This window comes from Glycine soja, chromosome 11 (genome assembly GCF_004193775.1).
Source record: "Glycine soja cultivar W05 chromosome 11, ASM419377v2, whole genome shotgun sequence".
Classification (NCBI taxonomy): domain Eukaryota; kingdom Viridiplantae; phylum Streptophyta; class Magnoliopsida; order Fabales; family Fabaceae; genus Glycine; species Glycine soja.
In genome coordinates, this window is record NC_041012.1 from 41635799 (window position 1) to 41659744 (window position 23946).

The window sequence follows — 23946 nt, forward strand, 5'->3', positions numbered from 1 at the left end:
ATCCTTTCCCCAAGCGTAAGATAACTGGATTGAGCACACACGGACAACACTCATTTCAGGTCACAAGAATGCAAATCAATTGCAAACACTGTCTGCATAAACAAAGTTAAATGACCGTTAGAAGTAAAGCAAAAGTAAAATTGGAAACAAAAATCTAAACTTGATTTATCTTAATATGATCATCTGTTTATTCTTTGTCAAATGCCAATCTAAAACCATTGGTCTAGGTTTAATGATTTATGCAGGTTATTCTGATTCAAAATGAGATTTTGAGATATGAAACCAGTTCATGATGTTACTCATTATTCAAAAAAATAAACCTCCGGTTCCCTTACTCATTATTCTACATCAACAACTGATAAAAAAAACTCAGTTACCATCACAGTTTAAAAGGCCAAATATATGAAAATACTTTTGTTTAAAAAAGAACTTTTTCTCTCAATAAATTTAAACAAAGTCACTCATTGTCTGGAACCAATTTTAAAATCAATTATATATAATCTTCATCTTCGTACCCATTGCCCAGAGGCTCTTCGCTATGCGAAGGTATGAGGGAAGGATGTTGTACGCAGCCTTACCCTTGCATATGCAAAGAGGCTGTTTCCGGATTCGAACCCATGACCAACAAAATCAATTATATATAATATCAACATAAAAACTTATGAGCACTGTTAGCATCGAAATGAAATGTGGAACATGAGAAAGCAGCATTAAAGAAAACAGATAAGATAGCACAATTACATTTCACAAGGAAAGGAACTGGTCAACAACATTACAAATCAGGCACATTACATTAATAAGAGGAAACCGAACCCAACAACCCCGCATCAAAACTCTGTGTGGACCCTCCCCTCCTTCCAGCTAAGGCTTTGGTTTTCCCCTTACAGAAGCAATCTAAGTTCTGACCATTTCAGGCCAAGTATACTTAACTACTATATGACATGTAGACGTTTACAATAAACAAAGGCTATTTTGCCTGAGGAAATAAGATCCATCAGTAGCAACAGAGAATCAAAAGGTATACATATTTTGATGGATCAACTGCAGCCATCCAGCACCCCAAGTCTCAGTCCAGGTTCAGCTTGAAACTACACTGGTCAGGCCACAGAACATGCTAAATTAGACAAAAATAATGGCGCCACTTTTGTTTAACTTATCAACTAGTATACACTATGCCCCCTCTAAGCTTATCATCATGATCCTGCCGGACGAACAAATTGCAGCCCTATTTGCCGCTTCATGTGGTCAGGTATCACTTTGTTCACAAGCTCTGGAGAAGCTTCGGATAACTGGAAACAGAGAGAATTACAATATAGTAGTCCATCATTTATGATTTTTAGCTAGGATGTTTATAAGGATCATAAAAAGGAACACAGTGCATGTATATTATTTTTCAATGCATTGCTTTGTGTACTCAAATAGACAAACACACAAAGACAGACACTTAAAATCAACCAGACAGATATAAAGCTAAGAAAATGGATCTGGGGACCTTTCTCAGGCCTCTAGACTTATTTAAACCTTTTTTAAAAACAGTATCAATTTTATTCCTAATTTTGAAATTCTGTACAAATAGTTTACTGCCAAAGCACAAATTTGATGAAGAAAGATAATTTAAGGACTTACTTCCTGCTTGAAGTTAAATAAAGGAGGAAATGGACGACCATTTGGCAGGCGAGCATTGGGTTCTCGAAGTTCATCAAAGAAAGGATGTGCACATGCTTCAAGCTGCATAACAAAAAAAGACTCTTTTCAAATTGCTGTGCTAGTATTTCTATAGAACACTCATTGATTAATTAAATTCAGGAGAATCATAAGGTGATGTCAAATAATGTAATACTAAATTAGTTGGAATACAGAAAGTGGAAAAAAAAAAATGCAACCACACTAACCGCAGTGCATCGGAGACTTGGGGAGTATTGCAAAAGCCGGGATGCAAGATCAATTGCTTCTGGAGGCATCTTTTTGTGGAATATCTACACAGAATTTTGATGTGTTAGAATGTCCAGGAATGTTTTCATCATTTCATGCTAATTACATTTTAATCATCAGAAAAACCAATTGTCTGAAAGTAGATAAAATTATATACCTTGTGCCATGGGTGTGCTTTTATCTGTGGAAACCTAAAGTCATTGTAATTGGGATTCATACAGCGTACTTCCTCTCGAGTGGGTGTGCCAAGCACCTATAATACAATTTTATAAAGGTGACTTATAAATTATGATGACAAGGATGGCATGAAAACAAACATAAAATACATGTTAACATCAATTGCACCTTTATAATATGTACAAGCTGGTCTACTGCATTTTCGCCAGGGAATAATGGCTGCAAAAGTTTAAATTGTTTCAGATAACACAAGGGTGGAAAATAATTAAGAGAACATTTACTTCATTTTGTGGTAGATTCATATAATAGTACATAGTAATAATAATAATTCATGAAAACAAATCAATGACACAAACCTGGCCCAAAAGAAGTTCAGCAAGGACACAGCCAGCTGACCAAATATCAATTGAACTTGTATACTCTGTGGCGCCAAATATAAGTTCTGGAGCACGATAGAATCGTGAACATATGTATGATATATTAGCTTCACCTTTTACCTGATGAGACAAAATCTGAAGGTTAGAACAAGAAACATTCTGTCAGTAAAGAGGGAGGGGGGCAAAGTGAAATCAATTTATTGGATATTGTAAGATGAGTAGTACTGTAGTAGTCCCACCGCACCCCCCCCACCCCCCCCACCCACCCACTAAAACCCAAGTTGAATGCATACAGAACATGATAAAAACCTCCAAAAAAATATTGTTTTACACTGGTATGATATAAATCTTGAAAAAAAGGAAAAACAGAGAGCTCCACAGCTTGATGTTGAGCAGAACAAGATATCTAAAACAGTAAAAATTAGACCTGCTTCATCTAAACTGTCAAAACTTTACGGCCATTGATGGGTTATTGGTTGACATTCTAAGTTATTACTTTGTCAATACAAAAGATAATGGTGTATGGAAAAGATGGACATAAAACTAAGCATACCAAAGCAAAATAAGACCTACTAGAACTTTTGCACTTCCAAAATCACATAGCTTCACTTGGTGTGTAAGAGGATCCACCTGGAATGTAAACAGAATGACATCAAACTCATATTGAGTACTTTTTAAGAATGAATCTGACTATATTCAACAACATATAAACAAACCAGTATATTTTGAGGCTTCAAGTCTCTGTGGCAAACTTTGGGAACAGTGTGGATATAAGCCAATCCCCTGAAAATCTGCATGCATGCCACGAACTTTTATCAGGCATCAAGCAAACAAATCAGAGATATTTATGAATACCAGAAAGTATGATGCATACCTGGTACATGTAAAGTTTTACATAGATGATTGGCATTCTTTGATTAGCATTGGTATAGTGCTTAATGACTCTATACATGGACTCTGGAACATATTCCATCACCAAATTAAGAAAAAGCTCATCTGTACTTGTAGTTGAAAAGAAACAATGCTTCAGAGAGATGACATTTGGATGATCCAAAACACGCATTAACTGTAGTTCACGATTCTTGTATCTTCTGTCTTGTAAAACCTTTTTAATGGCCACTGCTTCCCCAGTTTCCAAACATTTTGCCTAAGTGAGAAAACAAAATATCAGCATGTGGTGGAGACAGCAAGAATAATGAACCTAGGATTAGGTTATCAGCATACCTGGAAAACAATTCCAAATGATCCAGTTCCTACAACCCGTTCAGCCATGTAACTAATAGTCTACAAGAATGATTGTACCAGACATTAAACTTGCAATCCAGGATAAATGACCCAACAAATAATTCAAAATAAGAGTAATAATATAATACCTGTTTGGGTTCCCCATTTTTGCCTCCAATAGTTGTAGATATGATGTGGCCAGTGAGAGAATCATCGCCATTGGTGACAGAGGAAGACATCTCCTGGTAAGATAGAAATGTTAACAAGGTATATGAAATATTAGAATTTTAACTTTCACAAAATTGGCAGACATATAAAAAACACTAGGTAAAGACATCACATTTCAACAGCACATCTAATAACTCAAAAGTCAAGTGTAAGATATAACATGGAAAAAATCAGCTAAGCAACTTAAGGATAATATTGCAGAAATCCAGTGGAGGAAATAAGCTGCTAAAAAAATTAAAGACAAGAAACCATTAACTATAGCAGCACTATGTTGAGAGGACAAACTTCAATTGAAAATGTTGAAAGTAAGAACTGATCGGAACACAACGTGTTATGTGGCTAAAATAAATTCAAACAAAGCAACAGCTAGCAGCAGAGTACAAAAATCTGGAAAAAAAAATACTTTGATCAGAATCAGAAAAAAAAAATCCGGTAAATAACTAGCAAATAATCCTAAGTTCATGACAAACAAAAAACCGAATTGTTGAGAGTCCAACATCAGCATAGGACTACAACTACAAGAAGCATCATCAGATTTATGATACAAGTGTGTCACCAACAAATAAATCTTCAACTCGGCACAAAACCCAGTTCAGAACCTCTATCCAGAAATATAGAAGGGGGAAAAAAATTAGACTTCACAGAAAACCATAGATCAACACGTAAATGCGCTAAAAGGGTCTTTAGCGTTAACCTCAAAGACCAGATTTTAGAAGAAGAAAAAAAAACAATTTTCCCAATTAGAAACCTTAATATCCCCTTTGTCAACTAAGGAAGGAAAAAAAAAAAGAAATAGAGAAACAAAAATTAGACATCCCACATAATTTTAGCTTCACCCTCATAACAACTACAAAAACCCCAAAGACATTTTCAACTCTCCCATTTCGGGGTCACTCAACTTTCTAACCAACAAAACAATCAGCATAACAACAAGGCTAAAAAGAGAGGATTTTTTTTCCTTTTTTGCCGGAAAAGTACCTTATCCTCAGCCATGGCGGAGGGTAAAGAGAAAAAAGGGAGAATCTAAGAAAGGGAGAAGAAGAAGAGAATGGTGAGAGAGAAAATGTGAAGGAAAGAAGAAAATGGTAAGAGAAAGACAAGTCCATGTGATTACAGCTCTCCTTTTTCCACTCCTTTCTTTCCTGGCTTCTTTTTATTTTATTTATTTTTCCTTTGGACTTTTCGCACTTTTCTTGACTAACTTTGCAGATTAGGAAGACCTTGCTATTAATCACAATCATTAGGGGTGCTTAACTAAATAATAATAATAATAAAGAAGGTACTGTAATGAATAATAATGATGCTTTGTTTGAGTTTCCTGTTTTTCACTTTATCATTTTAGCGTCGGCGAATGCCTCTCAATGAATTGAGGGCCCAAAATGATTATTCCATACAATGATAATTAGGTTCAGTTTCAAACATCAGCCTGATCATTTTTTCAATATTTGCAATTTTTAAAGGCTTTTTTTTTTTGGGGGGGAAATACATAGTATTTTAGTAAATATTTCTATAAAAAAAAGAGCCACAGCCTTACAGCCTTGCAATTAATTTGAAGAATCAGAAATTAAGTTCTGAAATCTTAAAAATGTGTTAATATAAATCATGAAAGTTGTCCCAACATATTCACTCATAACTGCTCGGACTTCAGTAGAAACTCAACAAACTTGTATAAAAGATCTTGAGATTCAAGTTGAAAAAAATAGCAGAATAAATTACTAAAAGATCTTCTTTCAAAAAAAGATTTACTAAAAGATCTATTGATACTGATGAATAATATCATATGGCCATTCACCCTTATTATTTACAAGGAAGAATTTCGGGAATTTAGTGTTTGTTGTTATTTAGATAAAATAAAAATAAAAAGTTAAACAAGAAATTATTAATAACATCTTTATCGTAATATTTTATTTTGAGATCTTAAAATACTTCTCATACATCACACACTATTACATGTACATTAAAATCAGCATAGCCTTGCATGTACGTTAAGATTTTTCTTATTTTTTTCTCCAATAGATTTCACTTTGGGTTTTGAAAACATTTTTTTTGTGAGTTTCATTTTATTTTTTTCAATTGTTTTTTTTTTTCACTTTTTCTTAAGCATTATTGACTTTTTATTGAAAAAGTTAGAATATTGAGAATTCTTCTACAAGATCGGATTTTCTACTGCGAATATCTTGTCTTATTCTTGGCATAAGTACTGGTGGGAAGAATAGTCACTAAAGATACTCTAATGCACCTGTCAAGATTTGTTTCGGATTTAAATTTCGTTCAATTCAAACCATGCTCAAGTTTAAATTCGTGGTATTAATAAATATAGTAGTTTTTTTATAAAAAAAAAAATATAAAGTAGTTTAAATTCTATAGATGAGACAACTTTTACCCTCTATTTTTAGATTTGTAATTTCAAATTTTCAGAAATTTTTAATTGCATGGAAATTGAAATAAAGCATATTTTAATTTTTTATCATTAATAAATTCATAAAAAATTTATCATTTACAAATGTTCTTATTTAAAAATTTTATGAAAAATTTATTACTAAATATATAAAATTGAATTTTACGGTCTTGTTGAAAAATTCTTATCACAATGAGGTTTTTTTTGTCAAATGTAAGGAATATATTAATTTTATGAATTATTAATATTCATCAAAAAAATCTAAAATATAATTGATCATCTTTAATAAAAAATTTATTCTTAATAATGTTAAAAAAAATCTAAAACCTTAATTACTTGAAAGGATCTAAAATGAACATAATGTTAATATAAATAAGGTCATTTATATATTCTACAAAAATACTAAATATTTTAATTTTTTTTTGTTTGATATATAAGCAGGTATTAAACAAAATCAATTGAACTCTTTAAATAAATTCAATACCTCTTTAAAAAAAAAACTATCCAAACGCATGCTTGGCAAAATTATTTTAGTATAAGTCGTTAACTATTTATCTATTTGTTAATAATAATTAATAATAATGAAAATTTAATAACCAACAATTATTTAATCATACATCAAATATAGTATTCAAAAAAGTATCAACATGACATAAGTTTGATCTTCACATAATATATTCTTAGGAAAAGAAGATGAACTAAATTTTGGACTAAAGATTAATTATGTAATCCGTCCAAATGTCAAAGTTTACATGATATCTCCTTATTCAACCAATAAGCTAAAGGTTTAAATTATGCTGATTAAAAAAATATCTAAAATTAGGGGTTGAATTGATTAAAAAAATATCTAAATTATCTTAATCCAAAAAAAAAAATCAAAAACCAAACAAATAAAAAAATTGGAAAATCAAAATTTTTATTGAATTGGATTGAATTTCAAATTTAATTTTAGAAACTGATCTAAATTGAACTTATACATGTTTCCATAAGTTTATAATATCACTCATTTTTATTTTTATTTCTTATATATTTATAAATTATCACATAACTTATATCTTTTTATGAAATATATTTAATTAAAGAAATTTTTAGTAATTATTTGAGTTAACAAATATTTTATTATTAATTATATAATGACATATAAATAAAATATTTGATATTTGAAATTATTTTTTTATTATATTTACCATATATCTTACCTTTTATTTAGTATTTTCTAAAAGAAATTAAAAGTAAGATTAAAACAAAAAAATCAATCCAATCCAAATCACTTTAAATTAGATGAAATCGAATCAGATTAAATGTTTAAAATAAATAATTAAATGATAAATTAACAAAACTAAAATAATTAAATTAAATAATTTTTCTCTTTAAAGTTAAACTAATTCAATCCACAAATATCCCACCTAAAATATTAGAGTATGAGTACGATTGCAATTCAAACTTTACACACTGAGGAAATTCCCCTTTAATGCAATAATTTTTTATTTTTTACCAAGGAGGGGCCTAGTCCCAAAGCAATACTTATGTTATGCATTTTTTTTTAACAAAAAACCAATAAAAAAGGGTTATGCAAATTTGACCTTAGCAACTTTGCACACATCTAAGATCTAATCTAACTACTTTCTATCCACGCGTGTATCATTTAACCTTCAACAGATTTTTCGTAATGAAACTTCAACAAATCTTTAAGAAGCCTTTATTTTTCCTAAATAAAAAAGCCTTTGTTTATTTTATTTTTATTATTAGCAAAGCGCAAAACAGTTATAGGCTTTTGCCTCGTTTTAATTATTTTTTTTTAAAAAATACAACGCATTTTCTAGGAAAGTTATTGTTTAAGGCATACAATTAAACATTTTATCATCCAAACTGTTCTTATTAATTTGAAATAATTGTTAAGAAAAGTTACTTACGGAGCTACCAAATTAAAATAAAATACGAAAAAGTTTAAATCTAGGTATTTTTAAAATTGAGAAATGGCATTTTAAATAAAATGCTACAAACAAACTTACTGCTAAAATGATTTGATTTATTTTTTAAAATAAAGAAATAAGAATAGCTTATTTTTCACTTTAAAAAAATAATAGATTTATTTTTAATCTAATAAAGTGTGTTGCTACTTGTCAGACAAGTTCAAAAGAGTTTCTCTCAGGATAATTACTTGAGTAATTTAAAATTTGTCTGCTTTGTTCAAATAATTAGAATAGATTAAAAAAGGCTAGAGATTCGAAGACCAAGCTCTTGATAAAAACAAATTAAATGATTCAGAATCAAGTGTAATGGTTTTCAATGGAACATGGATTGTGTAAAAAGACCCGCCAGACCATACAAGTAACATAAGCAAGCCATGTTTGTTGAAAGAAAACTCAATTCAGAATAGAAATGAAAAAAATAAAAAGAAAAGTTTGTTGTTGGTACTTTCACTCCTTTGCTTGACAAAGATGGAATTGGAAAATCTGGAAGCTGAAACTGTACCACCCCAACACCTGTTGTACGTCAGTGTTGTGTTTGGTGGGAAGTTGTTGTTCCATATAAATATGCTCATTCTTATTCCATAAGGTAAGTTCTCAATGCATAGTTGAGTTTACATCTTTTGCTTGGATTTCACTCATTCATCTGCTACTTTCTCAGCTGCATATCTCAATCACCTACTTCTTCGCTTCACTTGGAAACATACCAGAAAGCGCCACTCTTTTGCCTAATTTCTTATTGCCACCAAACTTGAAGAATTCTAATGGATTGGTGGTTCGGTTTTGGAAGCCATCAGAGTCAGCAAGACACCAGAAACATAGACTTTTTTAGGCTTCTTAGAGTCCCTTTGTTCTTGTTTTAGTTACCATTTTCTATCTTTTTATGGGAAAAAGATATGCATGAGGCCCTTGTGAATAGTTAAACTCATAAGTTTTAGCTACTTTAAGTTGATAATAGGTAGTACCGTAGTAGTGTAATGGGGAAACAAGGGTCTCATAAAAGTCTGCGTCCAGAGTTTCAGGGTTGGCATTCCAAAACTTTGTTGCTTCATGGCCTGAAAAGTGATTCTTCAAAATGCAGTTACTGTAGGGGGCTCTATGTAGGGAAAAAGCACATCAGGGCCATTGTTGTGATGTTTGGATTGTTGGGTTGCCTTTTTCTTCTTGACTCTCTTATCATCTCTTATTTTGAGTTCACAAATCTTCAACCCAGTACAGCCTCAAATAATTCAATTGTGTTTCAGGTACAAGTACATCATCTATTGCCTATTAGCACCCTCCTTGAATTCATATCTGCAAATCATTTTAGAGATTTAATATATTAAACTTTTCCATCAGTACTTACAAAAGAAGAAATAAGAAAGAAATGAAATAATTTTTTCATAATCTAAAACTAGCTTGTATAAGTTAATAAGCTTTTGGAGAAGCTAACATGAAAGAACTTTTACATAAACTAATTTTAGTTTATGAAGAAATTTCTTTCGTTATTCTTTCTTATTTTCTTCTTCTATAAGAGTTTATGGAAAAGTTCATCCAAACGCATCCTAAATGCGTTCATATATATCCTATTTATCATACTCATGTCAGGGTGTGGTTATTAATAGTGAATTAGTATTTAATCTTTATTATAGCAAGTAGTCTTTTTCTCGGTATACTTATCTATTAAATCTAGACGTACTTTGATGTCAATTGTGATTCAAAGTTTCTAGCCATGATGAATGTACAGTTTTGATTTCTGCTAGTGGAAGTTACAGACTATTTATCTATATTTTGGATGTGATGTTTCTGAATATTTGAACATAGATTATCATAAGCTAGGGATGCACGTCTCAGATCAGTAGAATTCAATTTACCTTGTACTTAAAATTTATGTGATATTTTGCGTTGATATTTGCCGATTGGCATAGGATAACTAACGTATATTTCAATGAAAAGGGTAGAGATTCCTACATCTACAGCAAACGATCGCCAGTATATATGTATGAACGGCTTCTAAACTTGGCTTCCAGTGCTCTTGCAGAGGTTAGGAACAAATTTGCAGATTGATATGCATGTTTTTAGATAATTTTTTTAGTATTTAGATACTGTATTATATTTGAAGTTCATCTCTATCTAATATTCTGAGCTTTTGCTACTACAGAAGGAGTTCAAGCAAGAGTCATCCAATTTATGGGTGGAAACATTTCGGCAGGCATCTTTATGGAAACCTTGTTCAGAAAGAAAAACTCAAACCAATCCCAGTATGTGATTTTTTTCCTATGCATTGATTGATTTTATATAACATGAAAAACATTTAATATGTATTTATTTCTTATACTATTATATCAGCTACTTATTATCGAAAAATTATTTGCCTAGTACACTACTCTGTAACCAGTTTATAATCTGTGACAGGGAAGCCTGTGCAAAATAATGGCTACATCTTAGTCAGTGCAAATGGAGGTCTTAATCAACAACGAGTTGCTGTAAGTAGTGGCAGTTAATTCATATCATTTCCGACATTCAAATATCAACATTGCACATTACTTGAAGAATACAAATACAAATAATCCATAATCGTGGAATAGAAAAGGAGGGGTTGGTCTTAAAAAACAAATTAAGTCTCCCACTGACATAATGCTATTGCTGTGTCATTTTAGATAATGGATATCAAGCACGTAGTTGATTCTTATATGATCTTTTATCCTTTCTTTTTGACATGCTTTTGTTTGGTATATCCAATAAAGGAAGTAATGAGACTACTATAGTGATTACAGATTTGCAATGCTGTTGCTGTGGCATCTCTCCTTAATGCAACCTTAGTTATTCCAAAGTTTCTTTACAGCAACGTATGGAAGGATCCAAGGTATGATGTGTTCAGTACTAAAGTAGTAACTGAACTTTTCACTTATACAGGTCTTGTTTTACTTCTTTTTATACAGTAAAAGTTTTCATCTGTTCACCAGTGTTGATTTGGATGTGAATGCTGAAACATTAATAAATGTTATTTGAATAGTTCAATTACCTCGATTATCAAAATCTTGAGTTGCAGTACTATTTGATGACATACACCTCATTGACAGATTGTAATTTCAATTGAATGATTCAACAATTTATTAAATATTTAATTAAAAAAATGCAGCCAGTTTGGAGATATATACCAGGAGGAGTATTTCATGAATATCTTGAAGGATGACATCAAGATTGAGAAGGAACTTCCACCTCATATGAAATCTCTGGATGTAGAAGCAATTGGCAGCCAGGTTTGTAATATTTTATGAGATGTACTTGAGAAGACAGATAGTACTTGTTATAACAACTTCCAATAAACACCTTGCATTTTAGATTACAGATGCAGATCTTGCCAAGGAGGCCACACCTGCAGACTATATTAAAGTTGTGCTTCCTCTTCTTTTGAGAAATGGAGTTGTTCACTTCCTGGGATATGGAAATCGACTAGGTTTTGATCCAATGCCTTCTGAAATTCAGGTCATACAGTTACCTACTTACCTCGGTTGTCTAGTTTTAAATAGGTTTCTACTTTATAAGAAGTTTGCCTTATATTCAATATTCAGTTGTTAATAGGACTGTTACTGGTTTACTACATACTTTATAGTTTATTTGAACTTATCTTATGACATAAACACTTAGGACTAGTTTATTTGAACTTATACTCTTAAGCTGGTTTTAGCTTATTTCAATAAACTCTTCAGAATAACTTATGAAAACAATTTACAACTTAGATGAAAATTATTTCTTTATTTCCTCTTCTTTTACAGAAACAACTTATGCATAATTACTTATATGATGAACACTTAGTTAATTAGCACTTAATTAAGCTGTTTAGCCAAACAACCATATAAATATGCATCCTTTTGTTACGATCAAATATTTAATTGTTACCCATTAAGGCCTGACTTTAATTTAAAGGAAATTGAGGTTAAAGTAGTCCCTTCTGAAATTTCATAAGCATGGATAATGCAAACCCTTATGAGAATTTCTTTTAGATACTTGGGCCAAAACATTTTTAAGATTGCCCCCTTGTGCACAACACTATCTTTTTCACACATGTACTTCATTTAAACAGAAGCTTTAATAAAGCAACAGCGGTGACATATATTCTTTATTTCCCACGAAACACTATCATTTGAAGAGATATTCTTCATTTTCATTATGCAGTAATCAGATCAGAACACTTAAACAGTTAGTGTTGTTTCCATCAGATCTTCACTCTTCATATATTCATACTATAGTAGTTAAGTCAAATGTTCTATAAGGTTCAAGGTATTTAGCCTTCGTTTAGAATGCATTTATATATGTTTGAAATAATTGCATTTGCAGAGGTTAAGATGCAAATGTAATTTCCATGCTTTGAAGTTCGCGCCTACAATTCAACAAATTGGCTCGCTATTGATCCAAAGGATTAGAAAATATGGTGCTCGACGCAGCATGTTAGACACTCAATTGCTGGGGAAGTTCATCCGCAACAATGAATATCATGAAGCTAAAAGGGGCTCAGCAAAATATCTTGCTTTGCACCTGAGGTTTGAAATAGATATGGTGGCCTATTCCTTATGTGAATTTGGAGGTGGAGAAGACGAGAGAAAGGAACTACAAGCCTATAGAGAACGCCATTTCCCTTTGTTTCTTGAGCGCTTGAAGAAGAATTCAACGTATGCATGTTTCTACTATATGCTTTTCAACATGGTGTTTTGAATTTGATTGCTACATATCCTTGTAGTCTTCTAATATAGTAATATTTTTTGCACGTACTATTGATGTTTATAGCTCTATTTCTCCAAAGCATTTGAGAAAATTGGGAAGATGTCCGTTGACACCAGAAGAAGCAGCACTTGTTCTAGCAGGTCTTGGTTTCAAACGCGAAACTTACATTTACTTGGCTGGTTCTCATATTTATGGGGGAAACTCAAGAATGGAACCCTTCACCAGCCTTTATCCCAATGTGATCACAAAGGAAACCCTGCTTACATACAATGAACTGGAACCTTTCAGGAATTTTTCTTCTCAGGTAATTTGGTATTAGATCTTTTATCTTTGACAATAATCCATTTCATTCTACCATTTTTTTTTAAAATTCTCATTCAGGTCTTAATTCCCTGTTCATGGTTCAGTCATGTTCTTGACAAGATTTTATTGAAGTATACCCAAGTACGAGTTAAGGTTCAAAATCAAATAGACACTTTATTTACCTATCGGTTGAACTCTAAATTAGTCATAATCCATTTATTCTATCGATCCGGAGGGTTAAAACAAAAAAATAGGCACTTGATTTATAACGAGGGGAAATTCATTAGCGACGATTTTTATCTGTGACAATATTGTTAATGTCAATAACTAATAATGTTAACTTGATGTGAATGCAGTTGGCTGCTTTGGATTTCATTGCATGTGCAAGTGCTGATGTATTTGCTATGACTGACTCTGGTAGCCAACTTTCATCATTGGTATCTGGATTCAGAACCTACTATGGTGGTGATCATGCTCCTACATTGCGGCCAAACAAGACGAGGCTAGCCGCAATTTTGAGGGAGAATGACACCATAAGATGGAACAGGTTTGAAGTCAGAGTAAATAAGATGATTCGGGAATCTCAGAAGGCTGGCATTAGGAGTTATGGCCGAAGCATTTATAGAAATCCCAGGTGCCCTGAGTGCATGTGCAAACACCATTAGCTCTAGTCCTTGCATTAGCAGACCAGAACACTTGTTAACATAAAACACTTTTCAGATTGAATTTCTTTAGCCATTGTTTTTTTTTTTCTTTCTTTCCTTTCCTGTATCATATCTTATTCACTATCCTATATACAAAAATAAAACTGTTTTTGTTTCAAAGAATAAATTTCTATTTATCTTTATTTATCTTTTTTTTATTCAGATAAATTTATCTAATTTGTTGTTAGTATTATTGTAATCATGTGTTAAAAATAACATATGGTGTCAAATTTGAAATTGTTTCAAATCTTGCATTTTTTTTAATTTGTGATGGTTTTTAAACTCCAAAAATGATATTATATTTTTTGTAATTTTTTATAATTTGTGATGATATTTAATCTCTACAAATTATATTTTAAAATTTAAATTAAAAAATGTCACGTAAGTTTGGACAAAATGGAATTCATCCAAATAACTAGACTAAAAATGACATATTATAATTTTACCAGAACAAAAATAATATTTTTTAAAAAAAGGATAAAATTGGAACTTTGTTAATTTAACACGAAAATATATTGTATCCTATAATTTTCATGGTTCCTTCATCTCCGGCTTTTTAATTTGTTTTTTTTCTTTCTTTTTTCTTCTTGGGCTTTACAGCTTTTTAAATTGTACTTTTAATTTGTTTAATTTTACAAGGCCATAGCTATCCTGCTATGTTAGTTTGTTTTTTTTAACAGAAATAGGACCATGCTTTATCATTCGTAATCAAGTAAACAATACATTCAGAAATATTGCAAAAAAACTTGGGAGCTAGGATAATTAGGAGCCATTTTTGCTAAAGCATGGACAACTCCATTCAATTGGTTAGCCTCCTAACAAAAATCACTTCGAAGGTTTGATTACGTGACAAAATAGATTGGCATTTGGAAATTATGGTGCCACATTCTGAACTGTCTAGGTTAGGACCATTAAGGTTTGATTACCTGCCATGTTACTTTTTAAACTCTTATTCGGATTCTAATGATGAAGTAATCTTAATTATTAACATGTTGGACTTGGGTCATCCAGTATATTATTAAGTTTAGGGCCTGTTGCACACACTGATTTGGAGTGTTTTTGGAAGTTTTGGGTTGGTGTAGCCCATGATTTAAAATTTTAAATGTGTGTTTGTTTCAACCTCTGAAATGCAAGCATGCTAAAATTTTCACGTAGAAAATTTGAAAAGAAATGGAATGGAAGCTACATTATCTTGCTTCTGCATTGGCTTGAATTTCTCTGGAAAAACGCTGAACTAAACATGCTTTAAGTTGGGTGAGTTCAATAGCATAAAATTGCTTCATATGAAGCATCATGCCAAGGTATTTTGACTGTTATAGTCTATGATCTCTATTCTCTAGTGTCGGTTTCCACCTTAAAGATATATAAAGGATATGATGCTTAACTCACACTAACAAAGACGAAATATTGAACTAAATCTTATCTGATATATATCTGAAACCAACTTTAGTCGAAACCATCACTGAGTTTTTCCATTGCTTAAGGTCAAAAGTAGCTGTACCCCATGAAATTCTTTAAGAAAAATAGTGAAGTGGACATGATGGCTTAGATTTGTAGCATATTTGGAAACAAATGCATATAAAGCAAAAGGCAAAAGAACTCCAAAACTGAAGCATTCCACTTTAATGTATCAGATATATATGAGTGTATGTAGCCTGAAAGAAATTTAGAAACATTAGCATTAATTTTTTTCCCACCAAAAATACTCTCATCTGTGATTTGAGTTTCTTTTGTGTAAAAACTTATTACTTATAATTGATCTTTTCGTGAAGAGGAGATATTAAATTATTGAATTAATATAATTTTAATAAACTGTGTGTAATTAATTTTGAGCTTTTAATTTTTTTTTATTTCATTAAATTCTTCTATTTTTAAAAGTCAAGAAAATTTGTCCCCTCTGCAATTTTTCTATACCTAAACTTCTCAATTTTTTTTTTAAAAAAAAAACTCTACAAATTGAATTGATTAAAGTATCTCTACTCAAAACACACAAACAAAAACATCAAATTTCAATTAAACTAAAGTCTCAAATTAATTTTCTCCTTTTCAAACTTCAATCTCACTTCTCACGTCTTATAAATTCCTTTAAATTTTATTAATTTCCCATGAAATTAATTTATTACTTCTAATTTTTTGGAACTATTGTATATCCCAAATCCATCACAAACCACAAAATATTTCGATAGAATTGAATGATAATCTGGGAATTTTATGTAAAAGTAAACGAATAAGAAAAATTTTCAATAAATAAAGGCATTGTCATATGTAAAAGTTAAATTCATTTTATAAGAGTTAGGGAAGTAAAGAATAAAAAATTTGGACATATACTCTTACTTCCTCCTTCCACCACCGACCTATCAGCTATCGTCACATTATCTCTTTAAAATTATTATTTGAAATATATAAAATCATTTTAAGGACGAGGAAATCTATCTGGCTGGCCAACTAAAGAAGCTGAAGCCTGAAAGTAAAGTGGATAGTGACGTGCAAAATGTTCCTAGCTAGTAGTTATTTTCTGATGCAAATGAAAATTCTGATACCAAAATTCTTCCATGTTTGTCCTAATTATTTGTTAATCAAAATAACTACAGGTTACCCATCGAATTCGTTGTTGGAATTCAAATCATACTACAAACCGTCATTGGGAGCATTTATTTTAAGGAAAACAAGCAGCAGTGTCAAAGTTACGTGGTACAGAAAATTCCCTAGTTCTAGATCAGTAGTTAACGCCGTAAGCTTTTATACATATACAGTATCATTTCATGGTCACAAGAGTCAAAATAGTTTGACATAAACTATCCAATCCAACTAGCTGCATGCTAGTTCAACGATCTACTGCTAAATACTATATCATCAATGTGATGCAAATGCTAACACCTGAAATGATTAAATGTAGGATTATCAAATCCCTTTTTAATGGAATTTTCTTCGTTGGTGGACGAACTATTCTAATTTCCTCATGTTCATAATAATAATGTCTGAATGATCCCCTTAATGAGATATATTCCATCAAAATCACTCAACAGTACTCGACCTCTTAATCATGGTAACAACTGTATATACGCAACTTTTGAAAGCCACAACTGATTCTTGACCGCAACCCCACTCAGAAATTAGCGTACAATATTGACAAATAAAGATCATCACCTTACCTAATGAGAGAGACTCTCACAGTGCCACGACCCCATCATGCTCGATCGCACACCGCACACATGGTCCCTTTGTTTCAATAAAACAAACACGTTACCTTGTAGCAAGTGGGTACATGTAAAAGCTAGCATAGGTGCATCTATCTCATCTATGATCTGCCTCATTGTTTCTTTGGGGAGGATATTCTTTCCCAAACTAAAGAGAAATAAATTAACAAGAGAATAAAGTAAAAGCAAACAAAGCAAAATAGAAAAAAGTGAATGAGAAACAATAAAATAGATGAAGAATAAGAATGATGGAAGTCCCTCTTAGAAGAGACAAGTAATAAGTGGGATTCTCTGCACTATGCAATATGCATGCTCATCACAAAAAAGAAATTTCACATTAAACAAACAACACTGACTGAACTGAACACTCCATTGCTTCATCTCAGGCTTCCCTAGCATCCCTTCCTACCCCACTTCTTTTTGTCCACCTTTTTCACTTTTTCTTTTCTTCCTGAACTTTTCGTATATACATTACATTTCAATCATAATCCTAAATATATATTTAATTTTAAAAATAAAAAAAACACGACCCAAAACTCCACTGCCACGTGACATGCATAGAGGAATTGAATTACTCAAAAGCGACCGAGGAAATCAGGTGAAAAATAAAATAAAAAAATACTTTTGTGAAAGGATGATAAGTCTTGCTTTTGGTTTCATTTTCCTTTTATCTTTTATCTGTTTGATTTGCATTGCAAAGCTGGCCACAACAATTTCATCTGTAAATGAAACATGCACTCAGTTGAGCGAGTGAAGTGAACTCAGTCGAGTCCATGACTCGGGTGAATATCTTTGAGAAGGCCCAACACTTGCTGCATGGTGGGCCTCTTCCCCGGAGACTCGGCCGTACACAAATAGGCGACTCGGAGACTCTCCACCATCTCACTCTCCGAGTCGCCGCCGAGTTTAAGCCTCTCATCCAACGTCCTCACCGCGTGGCCCTCCCTCACCGCCTTCCTCACCCAAACCACCGTCTCCGCCGTGCCGGCCTTCCCCGTCAGAAGCTCCATCAGCACCACCCCGAAACAGTAAACGTCCGTCTCGGTGGAACAATTCGCCGCCGCGCTCTCTCGCCCGAGTTTCCGAAACCCGAAATCCGCGATCCGCGGCTCGAAGTCGTCGCCGAGAAGCACGTTCGACGTCACCAGGTGGCCGTGCACGACGGGCCTCGACCCCGCGTGGTGGAGAAACGCTAATCCACGCGCCACACCCACCGCAATACGGTGCCGTATTAACCACCCCATTTTTTCGGGGGGTGAGGCTCGAGAAACGGCGCCGTTATGAATAATGTCCCACGTGTCACCACTCCAATCCTCCACGTTAGTCTCCCCTGTTGGTAGCTCCTGCAACCACCTACCTAAATCCCCGTTCGACATAAACTCATACAACACCAGCTTCTCCTTACCTGATAATAATAATCATAATTCAAAATAAACAAATAAATTAAAATGTTCAAATCGTAATTCATGTACAGATGTACTACATAAGAAAAACAAGTGAGGAGATTGTTTTCAAATTTGTCTGGAAAGTGCATGCATGGATTATTTTCACACGTAATAAAAGCGAGTGCTAGATTTAGGTGAAAATGGTTACGCAATAGGTTAACCGAGGGAAACGTTACAGTAAATTAAAGCCCGTGAAATGCATTAATTAGAGTAGGTTAAGTCAAAGGACACTGGTGCACAGATAAAAATCAGAATTTTGGAACCATATGAAAAAAGATAAGAGTTTTTGTTACGGTACCTGCAATACAGTAACCGGAGAGGGGCAAGAGATTGGGGTGTTTGAGTTGGGAAATGTCAACGAAGAGAGCGACAGCTTCATGATGATGGACGTCTCTGGCGTTTTCGAGGACCTTGATTGCCACGTGGATGTCTCCGGGTAAGACAGCGCGATAAACGGGCCCACACCTGCCCTGAGCGAGGAGAGAGTCTTTTCCGAAGTGTGACGTGGCAGCGAGAAGGTCGACGAAGGTGAGTTTCATGAGTGGCTTCTCGAACACGACCACGGCTGCGGAAGAGGGTTCTTTGAGGTCAGCAACCCATGATGTCCCTGACTCGGTCTCGAACGCGAACGGTCCTGATTTTTCCATCATCTTCATGCTCAGTGGGACCGGCTTCGAGATCGCCCACTTGCTCCTTTTCGCCAATTGCCTCTTCCTCCTGCAACACCACACCCAGCACATGCACAACGCGACAACGACAACAAGTGCCGAGGCCACAATCATCATGGTTCTGGTTTTGTGTTTTGACTTTTGTTTTTCTTTTGGCCGCTTCTTCTTCTTCGCGTGAATGTGGTGGGGCTGTTGGTGCGGTGGGGTTGGAGTTGGAGTTGAACGAAGCTTTGGCGTTTTTGATGCGTTGTAGTAGTTGAAGTTGTTGCCGGCGTGAATGAACGCTGATTTGCCGAACTTTATGAACCTGTCTAAGGTGGTGGAGGCTTTGAAGTTGTTGTGGGAGATGTTCAAGAATTTGATGTTGTTCAGAGGAGGGAAGTCAGAGGGGAAACTACCGTTCAACGTGTTGTTTGATAAATCCAAGGATGAAAGTTTGGTGAGGGAGGAGATGGGTTTTACGTTTCCTTTGATGTTGCAGTTGGAGAGATCGAGGTGGTGTAGATTGGTAGTGAGGTTTTGGAACCCGGAAGGCAAGGTTCCGAGGTTGTTGTGCGAAAGGTCGAGGCTTTTAAGATTTGAGAAACCAGAGAGGTGAAGCTGGTTGGTGAACCTGTTGTGTGAGAGATTGAGATTTTGCAGCGATGAAAAGGAACTGTTTTGGGAAGTGGCCGGGTGAATGCTCCCTCCGAACCTGTTGCTGGAAAGGTTCACTACCAATAAGGTTGAGCTTCTCCAGAACCAATTTGGGACTTGGCCTTGCAGAAAATTCCCAGACAGATCTAGAACCTCCAACTTGGACATGTTCCTCAGATACTTCCAGGAGATGTTCCCACTTAGGTTTTTGGACGAAAGATTTATCCCTTTAATCACAGCATTTGAACAATTAGAACCTGTTTCGAACCAGGAAGAGTTGAATCCAGACACAGATTGGAACGCCTTTGACACCAGCTCATGGTCTTCGTTTTTGCATGAAGATTCAACGAGAATAACAACTAGCGAAAGGAGAATGAAGAATGTGCAGCAGGGCTTCATTTTCTTAACTCCACCGTTACAATGTCGTGTCCCTATTATACCCCAATGGTGAGTATGAATTGAAAGAAAGAAAGCGAAGAGAGAAAAAAAAGGGACAGAGGGTGGGATATAGTTGTTGGTGAAGTGGGATAGTTCGCGGTTATAGTGGTAGTGAAGTAGGAAGAACGGCGTCATGTGTTTGTTGACGGAGGAGTTAACGGCACGTGAGCGTGATTATGGATGGTGAAAAACAATTTAATGGAACTTGTACGATGGGTGTTGACTGTTGAAGAGGTTTTGAGATCACCGCTTGGCAGTCAATGTCACTTTATGTTTGTTTTACATTCAATTTCAAATGTTTATTCTGTGACACTATTGCCCATGGTGAATTTGTGAAATTTACTGGGGCCAATGCTATGCTGTGGAGACTAATGAGTAAGTGTGTGTGTGTTTGTATTTTGTAAGTGGGGGTTCAGAAGGAAACAGTGAGTCTCTGATATGATATAAAATATTAATGGTCCTGAATTCAAATAGATTTGAAGGTGACCGAAAAGGATGGGGTCCTAGTTCTTTAATTTTGGATTCAGAAGGTTAGAAAGCTCAACAGAGCAGATGATGTAATGCCAATAAATTTTCTAATCCCAGACCATAGTTGACAACACCTTGTTTGTGCTTCTACCAACTGGTTCAGAAAATACCACTTTTTTTTTATTGTGGTTGAAAACTTATTTGTAGGCTTGCTTCTGTTTGCATAAAATACTACGTATTCAATTTTTTTTTATTGTAGTTGTTTACTTGGCCACTGCAATGTGCTGCAAATTGACTACTCAAATTTAGAAAAAGTTGCAGAGTGCAAACTTCAAGGGATGGGCTACAATCCATTTTTGGGTTAAAAAAAAAAAAAGATGTTCTGAAGGCAGAGCCAGAAGAAATTTAGTTCGATCGTCTTCATTCTATTTATGTTTTTGACAGCCATTCCTAGTTCAGCGAATGCTCGAGATTCAACCAGAGTCAAGTCTTCAGTCCTGAGGGTCATGATGTGGTTTCCTTTCTTCTAAGAATTAAATTATACTGCCATAATTAACTTCCTGGAGTATACAATTCCCCTATAAATAAAAGGTTACATTGTAACTAACAAGTAGTTGACAAAGTGGTTCTTGGATTATTCATAGGTGAAGAAAATAGAATCATCATAACAGAACAATGATTGTTTGATTGCACTATTAGAGTCAAGAGTGCTTCATTTTTCTTTTGACTAAGCTAGTTTTGCTGGTTTAAACCTTGCCTAATCAATTGATTGCCATAGCTATAGAAACCCAATTGATTGGTATGGCCAAGTAAATGCTACAAAATAGGACTGGCAAATTTCCGGAAGAGCCAAGCACAGTTCGGGACATTCTTCTCCATCATCTAATTACTTGAAGAAAAACAAACCACATGCAAATTACCAAGACCTTGTCTCAATAATGCCTAGTCTTCCTTCCACTCACTTCTTATCGGTCAACAAGGTTGTTTTTTATGCCTCCCTTGATTGGTAGACATTACCTATATAATTTATTTGCAAATGTTATTTGCAGAAAGAAATATGTCTACTAGTAAGGAAAAAGCAAAAGGCACCCACCCAAAATTAATTCCCAGTTCCCACCCTATCCCTTAAAGGAAAAAAATAAATAAGAACAACAATTTGACCTAAGCTTATTAGATCGTTAGGGTGAGTAACATTTAGTGAGATGTGTTGTTCAATTAATTGTGATAGTTAATTTTCAATACATAAAATCAAATATTTATAAAAACATAAATAAAATAGAAAAAAGCCACAAAAAGTTACCATCAGCTAAGAAAAAGATAGATTTAATTAATTTTTTAGGACCACCACCTTGTAGACACACTTATTCAAATTTTTAAATTCTTTGCCGTTCAAAACCAAACCCTGATCAGTTGGATATTGGAACTACAAAATGACATATTTCAAGAATTCATACCCCCACCAAATATTCTTCTTATTTGATTTTTATACATTTTGGATCAAAATATTAGAAGGGAATTCAAAAGAAGCATAATGCAGATTATACATAAAATGAATCAGTAGAAAGTATCCCCTTTCACAAAATGACAAATTACATGCCCATGATCCACTTGTCAAACTAAGACAAACCAAAAGAGGATATGCATACAGGTAAAGTAGTTCAAAGTTGCATTCTAGTGGATTTGGAAGTTGGCAAGTAGCTTGCTCCACAAATTCCAGACAGATGCTAGTGGTTATCTCACCTGCTCTGGCACGTGGCTTTTGGCTTTTCTCTATTACCATTATATGCAGATTAATTTAATGTTAATAAACTGTGTTTGGAAGCGTTATGGTGAGCAAATTAAGTGGATGGTATTCCTAATACACAACCATCCAAACTAGAATTCCAAGAGAATGACAGCTCAGACTTAGGATGTAATATTGAACTCAGAGACTGGGATTTGGGGCCATTATAAAATAGTATAACAACTTACACTCCTACCTGAAAGCTGATTCACCACTGTGGGTTTCTCTTGTCTTGTGGGAATGTGAAAACAATGTAAACCTATGAGTGTATATTTGTATCATCAGCTTGTTATGCCCACAACTAAAAATTAAATTTAGTAAGGTGTCATTTTAGGATTGATATAGTTTTTACTCATCACTTGAATGTTTACATAGAATTCTGAACTATTTCATTTACATTAGATAGTTGAGTATTTTCACAACGTGGTGTTTGAGACTGATTGTAAGCAGTTAGTAGATATTTTCAGCAGCGTAACATTTATAAATAAAGAAGTTGGATTTATCTTGAAAAGATGCACCGAAGACATATCAAGCATTTAAAACTGTTCATTTAAGTTTGTTCGTTAACAACTTAATAAAATCGTTCATTTTTTAATGAAGATGTCTTAATTATGTTAGTCCATATGCAGCATGCCTGAGTTTATTCTATAATGTATTCAATCTCTTATTATTAATGAAATATGACTTTGTTTTTTGTTAAAAAAAAGGAAATAATAATCGATTTTATTTTAAAATTGATCTCTTGCAAATGGTTTTAAAATGATATGTAATTTAATGATTAAATTATATACATATCTACAAATTATAAATAATTTTTTATGTAGTAAACAATGATATAAAAATACTCAATTCTTAATGATAGTGGGTAAGCAAGTTGACTCAATCCATTTAAGACTCGTCTATATTGACTTACATTTTAATGGGTCGTGTTTGTTCCCAAAATAATTTAGTACATTTTATTGATTCACATTCATCCCTTATAGTCTGTAGTTAAATGGGTCAACCCAAAGATCATAGTTATAAAAATAATAACAATTTGACGTAGAATTAATAATAAAATAAAGCCTAAAATATGTTTGAGATTTTAACCAAATATTCAAATTTTATATTTGTTTTCTAATAACATTTTCCTTTGTTTTTCTCGTTGATAAAACAATAATTTTGTATTTGGTCCTTGGAATATTATTTTTGGTCCTTGAAAAAATTTATCAAGAAATAAACACAAAATTATGATATTTATTTAGGATCGAAAACATATTTCAGGGTAAAATAAATAAAATAAGATAAAAAAAGT

The 23946-nt window shown here is 33.4% G+C and overlaps 3 protein-coding genes across 3 annotated transcripts; 1 reads left to right on the plus strand and 2 right to left on the minus strand.

Moving 5' to 3' along the window:
* Positions 1-710: 710 nt before the first annotated feature.
* LOC114376709 (shaggy-related protein kinase eta-like) lies at positions 711-5073 on the minus strand. Its single transcript, XM_028334952.1, has 12 exons — positions 4917-5073; positions 3860-3952; positions 3711-3770; positions 3361-3633; positions 3203-3277; positions 3060-3116; positions 2466-2606; positions 2278-2328; positions 2090-2185; positions 1893-1976; positions 1627-1728; positions 711-1289 (listed from the first exon to the last, which is right to left on the minus strand). The coding sequence occupies exons 1-12, from the start codon at positions 4929-4931 to the stop codon at positions 1194-1196; spliced, it is 1143 nt and encodes a 380-aa protein (XP_028190753.1). The 5' UTR covers positions 4932-5073; the 3' UTR covers positions 711-1193.
* Positions 5074-8990: 3917 nt separating this feature from the next.
* On the plus strand, positions 8991-14039 carry LOC114376708 (O-fucosyltransferase 8-like). The gene is made up of 10 exons (XM_028334951.1): positions 8991-9550; positions 10242-10328; positions 10447-10546; positions 10701-10771; positions 11063-11151; positions 11428-11548; positions 11631-11774; positions 12627-12958; positions 13074-13314; positions 13670-14039. The coding sequence occupies exons 1-10, from the start codon at positions 9284-9286 to the stop codon at positions 13976-13978; spliced, it is 1761 nt and encodes a 586-aa protein (XP_028190752.1). The 5' UTR covers positions 8991-9283; the 3' UTR covers positions 13979-14039.
* Positions 14040-17414: 3375 nt separating this feature from the next.
* On the minus strand, positions 17415-20591 carry LOC114376706 (calmodulin-binding receptor kinase CaMRLK-like). The gene is made up of 2 exons (XM_028334946.1): positions 18958-20591; positions 17415-18619 (listed from the first exon to the last, which is right to left on the minus strand). The coding sequence occupies exons 1-2, from the start codon at positions 20534-20536 to the stop codon at positions 17976-17978; spliced, it is 2223 nt and encodes a 740-aa protein (XP_028190747.1). The 5' UTR covers positions 20537-20591; the 3' UTR covers positions 17415-17975.
* Positions 20592-23946: the final 3355 nt, after the last annotated feature.